Raw genomic sequence first — 11,007 nt, 5'->3', positions numbered from 1 at the left:
TAAGCACCTGCCGCCAGCTTTGTTTCTGCTGATGCAGGATCAGAGGACAGGTGCTATTCTTGGCCATGCAAGAGGGCATTTGAGGACAGCTCCTCAAAGGAGAAGAGGATTCCAGCTCATCGTTAGCTCCAGGATGTTTCCACCCTCCGATAGGCCTGGGAGCCTTTCCTTTTTATTAGACGAAGAGAGGAGGGTGGACCAGGAGGGAGGTGGGGGAGGGCAGGGCAGAGGCCAGAGCGACTGTGAGCCGTGCTGCCCTGCAGCCCACATTCAAGCATCGACGCTCCCAGGGAGTTAGGAACTGATGCGGCTGCCCCTGGAAGAACCTGTGGGAGTCTGTACTGAGCAGCTGTTCCCCAGACTCCAGCTGGCCAAGTCTGGGGAGGAGCCAGGGTCTCCTGCTCCTCTGAGGGCTTCAGGAATTCCGTTACTCTGAGGACTGGAGGCTTTGAGAAAATCCAGGGTCAGCTCACGTTGCGTGAATGTGGCATCTGTTCGCAGGCAGTAACGCTTCCCTGACAGCTGACAGCCTTCAAGGGTCCTGGCCACGCGAGGATGGGCAGGGAGAATGGGGAGGATGCCACATGAAGACCAAAGCTGCTGAGGACTAGCCTGTGGACGTAGGGAGGACCCCTTAGGAGATTCACAGAAATAGCTGGGTAGGGGCCGGCAGTGCTCAGAAGGACTTAGTTTCCTGAATGAGGTGGTGATGGTTTAAACAACTGTAATTTGATCAATAGCATAAGTGGCCTTATTTTGTAGCAACGGGCTGGTGATGCTGGGCATGTTATAAAATTATACAAATATACCTATTTGTCTGAGTGAGGTCCAGCCCTTCATTTATTGATAATTTACTCAGTCATTCTTTTAATAACACAGTATCTGGGTGTATCATCTGTGCCAGGCTCTCCTCTAGGTGTTGGGTTACAGGCTCTAACAGGGAAGAAGAAAAGAGAAAAAGAACAATGTATTTCTCTCAAGTTGCTAATAGCAGAGGCCCAGGACTAGCAATTGCTTCATTCTTCTCTTTTTATGGTATGAAATCTTTATTAGAAAAATGAAGGTATCACCAAATACGTATGCTTTCATCATAATACGTATTCCTAGATGGAAGTATCGATAAGAATAGCTTCTAGTTCTAAAGCCTTTATGACGTATTTTATAACATCTGCTCTAACACCCTCTCCTGCAAAGTTAGGATTTTTTTTTTCATTCTTCAGTTTTATTAGGTAGAATTGTTACAGTTTGACTGCACATATACAATATATTACATGTAAATACATATGCAAAATACACTGCACATATTTTTCAAATTAACATATGTGTACTGCTCATTGTTTCTAAGAACATTTAGAGCTTTAGCTTTTTAAACTTACATAGTTATCAAAGGAATAAAGCCAACCACAAAATAAGAATTAATTCAAAATGATACATACACCTGGCTATTAACAGCAACATTATAATTGCCAAGATACGGAGGCTTCCTAAGGGAACATCAGTAGATGAAGGGATAAAGAAGATGCAGCATATAGACATATAATGGAATACAACTCACCCCTAAGAAAGAAGGGTGTTTTGCCATTTGTGGCTCTTCATTCATTTTTTTTTTTCACTTCAAACCCCAGAATTTTATAAAGCAATGGCTTCATTCTTAAAGCAAGTAACCCTGCTTAATAATGTCTCCTGAATCAAAGGCACTTGCCTTAAAATGACATGGTCTAAGCCCTAAACAGATAAGATTCCCAAGAGCCTGACTGAATCTAAAACTAATCTAAAACTGTAGCACCTTGTAAACATTCTTTATGCAGAATATTAAGTAAGCATTAATTAAACAGAATGTGAAGGATGTTAGCAAAGATATAATGTCATTACATGTATACACATATGTAATCGTAGTAAGATCTGATGCTCCAAATGACCAGTCTGTATGCTAAGTTACATGTTTAAAAAACACACAAAGGGACACAGATGCCTTAAATGGTGATAACATTGATTGAGGGCCTGCTATGTGCCAAGTATTGTTCTGAGAGCTTTACATGCAAAAACGTGTGTAATCATCAGGACAGCCCTACGAGGTGGGTGCTATTATTGTCCCCATTTTACACATGAGGAAATTAAGGCAGAGGGAAATAGAGTCACAAAGCCAGTAAGAAGCAAAGCCAAAGTTTAAGCCCAGGAAACTGCACTCCAGAGTCTACACTCATACTCCTACTGTCATATTACCTAATCTATCTGAGTAATGTGTGTCTTTACTCTGGGATTTAGTCTAAAGGTCTTAAATACCAGATTGCCAGAGATCCTCTCTAGATTGTGTTCCCTCTTCTTAAATTTACGTGTTCACAGACGCAGCTGAATGCTGCCCCCGCTATGATGTGTTCCCGAGCCTGCCTGCTACGCTACACTTCTCTTCCACAACCCCTTCCCAGCTCCTGTCCCTCTGTCCATGCCCGCCACCAAGCTTACTTTGCCAGAAGTGGAGTCCAGAACATCCTCTCCTGCCTCCACGGTAGCCGCAGTCACTTCATGAAGGCTGCACCCTCCAAGACCCAGGCACCGCCTTTGATCCTGTGGAGGGAGGTACACAGAGCCCTATGCTCTGACCATGTTTCTTCAAAATTTATCCTGGGACATTTCTCAGAAACAAATTCTCTGCTACATTATATATATATGTGTGTGTTGTTTATACACATATGCATATATAACTATATCTGTGTACATATAATTTTAAAATATATGTGCTTCAATGTGACAATGGCATTGTGGTTGTGTCTTTTTGAAACTTCTTTAGCTGTTAGGGATAAAAGTAACATATTCACAGGTAAGCCGTGAAGCTTTGTGTTTGCTGTAAACACTCCAGTTAGAAAAAAAAAAATGGTGGGGTGGGGAGGATACAGATCAGTGGTACAGTGTGTGCTTAGCATGCATGAGGTACTGGGTTCAATCTGCAGTACTTCCATTTTTTAAAAAAATCACCTGATCAAAAGATATTCTTTTACCCAGTGTACCTCCTCCTAATTTGCTAATAATTTATTTTTTCATTTGTTGAAATAACAATCGTTAAATTAAAAAAAAGACTCACCTGAATGAACTTAAAAACTTTTTTTTAAATTGTGTCTCCGTGATCACTGTGTCAAGCTCAGTGCCTGAAACCAACTAGGTGCACAATATTGTTGATTACATGGGTCAGGCCAAGTTGAGCTGTCACAGAGAATCGATTCCCCTCCCTGGCCCAAGGCTGTTCAGCCACTATCGCCCTCTCCATCTTTCTCCTTGTCCCCCACCCCCTCAGCATCTCTATACCCTAGGCCGTCCTCACTGACAGCTGTGTGGTCTCTATAGGAGCCATCCCTGTGCTGCGGGACGGCACGGGGGCACCTGGGGGCTTTCGTGTGATGAGGACAGCAGCACAGGCCCCACTCCCTGCAGCTGCAGGGGGCCTGAGCTGCCCAGACGTAGGCGCCCACGGGCACTGCGAGCAGCACAGCGCACAGGACCACCGTGGTGTGCAGGAGGCGCTCCCGCCCCTCCAGCCCACCATGGTCTCTGCCAGTCACAAACACCACACACCGGCCTTGGCGTGGGGGCTGGCCCCCCAGACTAAGACATGCCTCGTATTTTGTGCCAGGGAGGAGGTCATCCACAGCGTAGGTGTTGATTCCTGGGCCGACATGGACCACCTCCTTCCTAAGGGCTTCATCTGATGCAATGTAGAGGGTGAACCACTTCTCAGGGGTGTCGGCTGCTGCAAACCACTCCAGCAGGATCCCACGTACTGTCTGCTTGACCACACGCAGGTCAACATAGGCATTGCCCTCCGAGGGGGAGAAAAGAGAATGAGGTGCCTGGGCGGGCTGGACGTGGAGGGCAATGACAAGGGTGCTCCTGCCGATGGAGTTGGAGGCCACACAGGTGTAATTGCCCCTGTCTACCAGGTGGGCAGCAGGTATGACCAGCTCTGACACAGCAGCATCTTCTGCAGTGGACGAAGTCAACACTGGGTGGAGAGAGAGCAAAACAGCTTGGGTAGACATTTCTCTCTTAGACAGACTGCTGGAGAGTGTCCAGCAATGCCAGTTTTTTGTTAAAAGGTGATGGTGACCCTTCATTAAGCATGTACTTGGTACCAACTGTTTGCCTCTCAGCAACCCTGTAAGGTACAAACCTGATTTTTACATACGGGAAGTTGAGGATTAGAGCAATTAAGCAACTTGCCCAAAATGGGAATTCTTCCAAGGCAGTGATTGATCTGGAACCTTGTTTTCCTGTCTATGAAGAACACACTCTTTTAACTTCACTAGCTGCTCCCACCAAAGTACCTTAGCCTTGCTGAGCTGACACACTGTCTCCAAGAGATCTCTTACAATAGCGTGAGTTCACAATACTGTGAGTTTCAAGAAGTGCCCTTTTACCTCCCACAGGTGGGGTGGCCCAGAGCCTGAAGCCAAATGCCTGGATTCTATCCCTTTGCTAAGTATATGGTCTTGGATGATTAGTTTAGATTCTCCTGGTCTCAATTTCCTCATTAATAAAATGAGATGATAATAGTACTCAATGAATAAGTTTGATAATAAGTGCTCAGTAAGTGTTAGCTGTTAACATTACTGAGAGAATGGATTTAACATGTGCCAAAGAGACTGGCTATAGAGCACCCCAGAAGACAACATCTGAATGCATCTCCCCATTCTCAAAGAAGTCACAACAAACCCTGTATTTCTCCTTCACTGGTATTTAACCTCAAGCCAATGAGGTGTAATCAAAATGATCGGGGAAAAAAGTCAAAATTTCAGCTAATAAGGTATTTTTTAATCATCCAGAGATTTGTGACCATGTATAACCAGTATCTGGGGGACTGATTGTATTTCTCAAGTTTTACTTAGATATTGCTAACTGTCTTCCAAATAGCTTCCAGATATTTCTAGAGAGGCCATTCTGGTTTTATGATGTGCCCCAACCCTGCAGAGTGGCATTAAAGGGGATTCCAGCTGCAGTATGAAAGCAGAGCACAGAGATCCAGGAAACAAGAGACAGGTTTGAATCCCAGCTGTGGGGCCCACAGAGGTCCTTCCCTCTCCTGGGGTCCCAGTTTTACAACTTTAACCCAGTAAGGCCTGATCAACACAGTTGTGGGAAGCATAAAATTCAATCAATATCTGGGACTTCCCAATCTTGCCTGGTGATAAGAGTTAGCTAGGGGGTAAGGGATGGGAGAGGGAAGAAGCACTTGTTAAAATACATTCTTTCAAGCCCTCCTCTGGACTAACTAAATCAAATCTTCAGGAAGAAGCCTGGAAATCTTATTTCAAACAAGCACCCCAGGTGAGTCTGTTCAGACAAGTTTAAGAGATAACAGATAGTTTCTAGAGTCAATTCTTGTCAGAAAGTCTATGATTTAAAAATATACAGTACAGTGTTATGCATATAAAAAGCTTTCAAAAAATAGACTTGTTCATATACAATTCTATAATATTTATACAATATGTTAAGTCAATTTTCACATATATATGCATATATATATATATATACACACACACACACACACATATACACACACATATTTACATCTATATGTCATATAGAGATCTGTATGCAGCCATTCAATATAATTCCAATAGTGGAACACTATCTTGGAATTTTTCCTGTTGTGGTAAATAGAATTCAGTTGTATCCCAATCTTACCTGCACTCTTCCTACATGATTGACCCAATTTAGAACTTCTATATTGAGGCTAAGGTTACTACAGACCTTCCCACCCACCCCCCCACCCCCACCCCCCAGATATTTTGAGAGGGCGCATGTAGCTTACCATCAAATTTTCTCCACATGCTCAGGGGATAAGTCCATGCAATAGCTGGTAAGGGGTTAGCTTGTGCCAAGCATTGCAGGGTCACATTCTGTCCCACCTGGATGCTGACATTGGCACTGGGAGTTGACATCTGAGGCTTCAGGCAAGTACTGAGCTCTGTTTCCTGAAAAATCTGCCCTGCCTTGGAGAGAGGACCTCGGCACATCAGGTAGGGATTCACCAGGATGAGTGGAAGGCTGATGGACTTTACAAACTGGACAAGTCCCCTTAGGCGACAGTCACATAGCCAGGGGTTGTCATGCAGCGCCAGCACCATGCTGGAGAGAATCTCAGCCCCACAGCCAGGCTGCCGGTGTTTCTGGTAGGCTGGCCAGTTCAGGAAGACACTCTTGGATACAACTGTAACCCTATTGGAGGATAGGTCAAGGTAGGTCAGGTTGCCCAAGAACTGAAGAGCTAGTTCAGGGAGGACATCAATCCAGTTGTGTTTGAGATCTAAGACCCTTAGGAGTGGGGTGGCGTGGAACGCTGTCCATGGTACTGAACGGAGTTTGTTCCCTTCCAGTCTCAGTTCTTTCAGTTCTGACAGGTGCTCCAGGGCTCCCACGTGGATCACAGTGACATTGTTAAAATTGAGCCAAAGGTACTCCAAGGTGCTCATGTTGATGAAGGACCCTCGAGGCAGTTCAAATAAGGGTGAATTTTCAATTCTCACTTGCTTGAACTCTTCAGGAAGGTTCCTTGGAATTTTTCCCAAAGAGAACGACATGCACTGCAGAGTCCTGTACAAAAAAACAAGAACAGCTTGAGACAAACATCAGGAAGCTGGGAAGTGGGGTCAGGCTTATCCTGGCATTAGAGACATGAATTAGAAGGAAAAAAAAATACTATTCACTTGAAATAGAACAGTTAGAAACATTTTGGTAAAAGTGCACAGTTTACTCAAGTTCAGCATCAACTAGAATGGGTCTCACAGAAATTTCCTGCCAAACCTTGGCCTTCTCCACTCCACATCATCCCCAAATAAAGCCCATCCCCTACAACCTTCTGGGATCTTGCGAGCACAGCACACCTGCCAAAACTCTCCTCTGAGCAGGTACATCCTGGCAGACAGGATGGCTGAGCGGCAAGTGAATCCAGAAAGACCAGAACTAGCAGGAAACAGTGAGAAACTGAAGCCATGTTCTTCTGTAAGAAACTACCTTACAAGTTTTTGAGCTAGTACAGTCCACGCTTCAGAGTGGCAAATCCTATTATTGGTAATCCATCATGATGTAGGCCAGCACTGAAGCAGTAAAGCCCTTGGATGCTCTGAGGTCTGTTATGGCACAGACCGCAAGCTCAGTAAGCATCCAGGACAGGGAGATATGTCTCTCAACTGAGGTCAGAATATTCACCCTTTTTTTCTAGTTCTTGAGTCCGGAAAGCAAACTGTAAGCCAGATGTCCAATTCAGTCCTGGTACTGCCTCCCCTCAACCTCGTACATAAAGATCTGAGACACAAGCAGGTAATGCTATTCTGATCACCATGGTTCGGGTGATTTGGCCAGAATCTGCCTAATACTTCACCAGTCACTACTGGCTCCTGAAATCTAAACTTTTCAACCATTCTCTAAAGGTGAATGCAGAAAATGGTTAACAAAGTAATTCTGCAACCGCTCCCATCAGTGGTGATTTCCCCAACCCCTCGTGTGGTGGATTCATTTTTCCACTGTTAAGACAGCTGCATCTGCTGCTTGGATGACCAGAATCAGAGAAGCATCACGGTGCAGAGGTTAAATCACAGGATTGTTTCCTGATTAAATCAAAATATGTGTTTTGTGTGCTTCTCACAACTTTCCCTGAATGCTGTGTATTTCACATGTTAAAAATGAAAGCCTACATTTTAAAGTGAGATAATATGTGATTTTTGGATAGTTGCCCGGCCACCCTTCATTCATTCAACAAATATATATTGGTCATCTGCTCTAAGCCACATCCTTTCTAGATGCAAGAATGGCCATGATGGGCAAGACTGTTATAGATCCTGTCCCATGGGGTCCTCTCTCTGGCTTATGTTTTCTAGCCCTGAGATCTTTGGAAAGTCAGATTCTCTTGTGCAAAGTAAGGAAATTAGTAACTACTTTACGGTGCTTCTGGGATATATTAAGATTGTACAAAATTAAGTATGTAACATACAGTGGGTGCCCAGTAAAACTTAATATACCTCCCACACCAACAGACTCAAAGAGTAACAAGGTCTACTTTCCATTACTTGGGGTACTTTTTTTTTTTTTTTTTTGGAGATGGAGGTAGTTATGTTTATCTGTTTGTTTATTTTTAATAGAGGTACTGGAGGTTGAACCCAGGACCTCACACATGCTAACTAAGCACACACTCTACCACTGAGCTACACACTCCCCTCAGGGTATGTTCTGATGCCTGTTGAAAATCCATGGGTTCCCCTATGATTCATGATATACATTATACCCTATAAAAGGCCTCAGGGAAGAAAATCCGCTTAGTAGCTAACCAGTGAGGCAGGAAATGGGTCAGCAGCTAAGCTGATTACACACCAAGCCTTCCATCCAAGTCAGATGTATTTGCTGGAGTTCCCAGACAGTTGAACTCTACGATCTGGCTAGAACTCTGGAGTTCCTTTCCAGGTAAAAACCAAAACATGGAGAGTGCTATGGATACAAAGCCATGACAGACATGGAAATGTGCTGCCTTGGATGCCCTTTGAGGAATGAGTTGATGCTCAGCTCTAAGGAGTGCTTGCACTAGGTCATGCCTTCCCCAAGGCAGCCCCGTACAGAGAATGAGGATGGTGAGGGCACAAGGCCCTGGCCAGTTTGGCCTGATGAGGGACAACTCTGATTCTCACTCCAGAGTCCAATATCATGTTGGCCAAGATTTTGTCAGGCTTGCTTTGTGAGAAAATGTGATTCAATCCATGGGTGTCACAAACGTCTAGTGAATTCTTTTCTCATCTCAAAATATAAAAGCCTAAAGAGCTCCTCATCCCCCACAATTTCTTCTCTGTTATCCCATCTAACCTTCTCAAATGAATCCAGCTCAACCCATCTGTCCAGTGGTTTTTCTAGAAGCTTGAGAAGAACACCCACTGGCATGTCATCTCTGGAGTCACCAGGTGACTTCCACACTGCTCCCTCTCCTCTCTCCACTCCCTCGTCCTCTGGTTTCCTTGTTTGGCATTTGGGCATAAGGAGTAGCCGCGTTCTCGGTTAAAACAGGAGACTAGGACGATTAAAAGCTTGGGTCGTGTCGTTTACCTTAAATAACTAGTGCTTAAGTGGTGACCCTAAACTCAAGAGATTTAACAACAAAAGGAAGGCATCCGAGAATACTGCACCCCCATCTCCCTTCTGGTGGGATGCTTTTGGAAACTTGGCTCTTAGAAGGGGGAGGTATAGCTTAAGTGGTTGAGCACACACTTAGCATGTGTGAGGTCCCGGGTCCGACCCCCAGTATCTCCTTTAAAAATAATAAATAAACCTAATTACCTCCCCGCACCAAAAAAAAAAAAATACTTGGCTCTTAGAGTTATTAGTAGAGACAAAGTCACAGGAGAGGAGTTACTCTGTGGTTTGTGATATAATTAGATTAAAAATGGCTTCTGGGTGGAAGCTCCCTACCTTGTCTTAGATTTCCTATCTATTCAATTGGAAAATGTCACCCCAATATCGTCAGAACTCTGGGATAGCTCAGAGAACTAGGCCACCCATCAGGAAGCAGACATGCTGTCCTTCTTCCTTCTCAAGCTGGGGCTCTTCCTTCACCCCTCCACCTGCTGTCAACCACGTCTGAGATGGTCCTTTTGGCTCCCCATGCTCTGCGGCAAGCCTGTGATAAACACACAGAAGACTACATCCCCAACCTGCCTTGAAATAGGTGGGCTGCATGACCAAAATTCAGGCTAATGAAACATTGGGAGGAAATAATGTTTTTAAAGCCCCTGTGTGATTCTTCAGGTCTTCTTTTCCCTTGTTGCAAGAATTGTTGACATTCCAGGCAGTGGAGCCTTCACCAGCCTGGACCCCTGAGCAAGTAAGAGAACAGAGCCTTCCTTCCACCCACGTTTCCCGTGCACTCAAGTAGACTCTGTGACAGCAGGAATAAATATTTCTATGTTAAGCGACTGAAATCTGGGAATTGTTAGCACAGCATAAGCCTAACCTATTCTGACTGCAACACCCCTGCAATCAAATGAAATATGCTCAAGTGCTTGTAAGTTGATTTTTGTCTCTCCTGGATTATGTGATGGTTAAAACAAAAATTTCCAGCTTTAGTCCTCTAAACACACTGCTCACTGAGTCCCTTGATTTTAACACCCACATCTACTTTCCAGGATAAAATTTCTGTCGTTTGCCTTTTGGTACTCTGCAAGTTTGCATGTCTACATCAAGTGACATCAGGCATACCCTCTGCCTAAGTCAGGAGGAATATAACCACGTTGTAGCAAAAAAAAAAAAAAGATATGATGGAGATGTTATGATTCCAATCAACCTCCAAACAAGGCTTCCAATGACTGCATGCTGTGGGATCACCATAGTGCAGACTGGTCTTCAGCATTTGGGAAACTAGAAATCCTTCCCCCAGGACTCTAAGAAGACTTTAGGTTTTCAGGGACTGACTCATACTAACTAGACTCATATACCAAAATACCAGATATCATTTTATTTCTTACAAACCAGATATCACTTTATTTTTTACAGTGTGAATTTTTCCAGTGATTTGAATGTTCATGAGCACAGTTTTTCCAGTGATCTGAATGTTCATGAGCACAATCCAGGATAACTCTTCTCTACAAGAGCAAACAAGGGAAGACAGAACACACAAAGAAAGGCTGACAGATGGGTATTTGGAGGCTGACCATCTTGGGAGCCATTGCATCCATACCACCAAGGTACATCTTCATGAATCATTGGAAAGCTGAAACTTCTCTCTCTTTTTCTGTCTGTCTGTCTGTCTGTCTCTCTCTCTCTCTCTTTCACACACACACACTACTAGAAAAATACTAACACATTCTTGCTTTCAAGTTCCTGATTATTCTTTAAACAAGGTTCAATAAAACTGAATGCATGTTAGTTGGGCCAATAATTATTCAATCTTGATTGGCTCAGCCAATCATTTAAAGAAAACATCGTTTATCATTTCAACAGATGGCTGCTTTCATCCACTGTACTTATGTTTGTTCTGAT

At 44.0% G+C, this 11,007-nt stretch overlaps 1 protein-coding gene across 1 annotated transcript; it reads right to left on the bottom strand.

The window, feature by feature from the left end:
* Positions 1–3,239: 3,239 nt before the first annotated feature.
* On the bottom strand, positions 3,240–6,985 carry LRIT2 (leucine rich repeat, Ig-like and transmembrane domains 2). The gene is made up of 4 exons (XM_010984197.3): positions 6,876–6,985; positions 5,804–6,585; positions 4,118–4,147; positions 3,240–3,994 (listed from the first exon to the last, which is right to left on the bottom strand). The coding sequence occupies exons 1-4, from the start codon at positions 6,983–6,985 to the stop codon at positions 3,240–3,242; spliced, it is 1,677 nt and encodes a 558-aa protein (XP_010982499.1).
* Between the last annotated feature and the right edge of the window lie 4,022 nt (positions 6,986–11,007).

This window comes from Camelus dromedarius, chromosome 8 (genome assembly GCF_036321535.1).
Source record: "Camelus dromedarius isolate mCamDro1 chromosome 8, mCamDro1.pat, whole genome shotgun sequence".
Classification (NCBI taxonomy): Eukaryota; Metazoa; Chordata; class Mammalia; order Artiodactyla; family Camelidae; genus Camelus; species Camelus dromedarius.
This window is presented reverse-complemented; position numbering and strand designations above follow the sequence as displayed.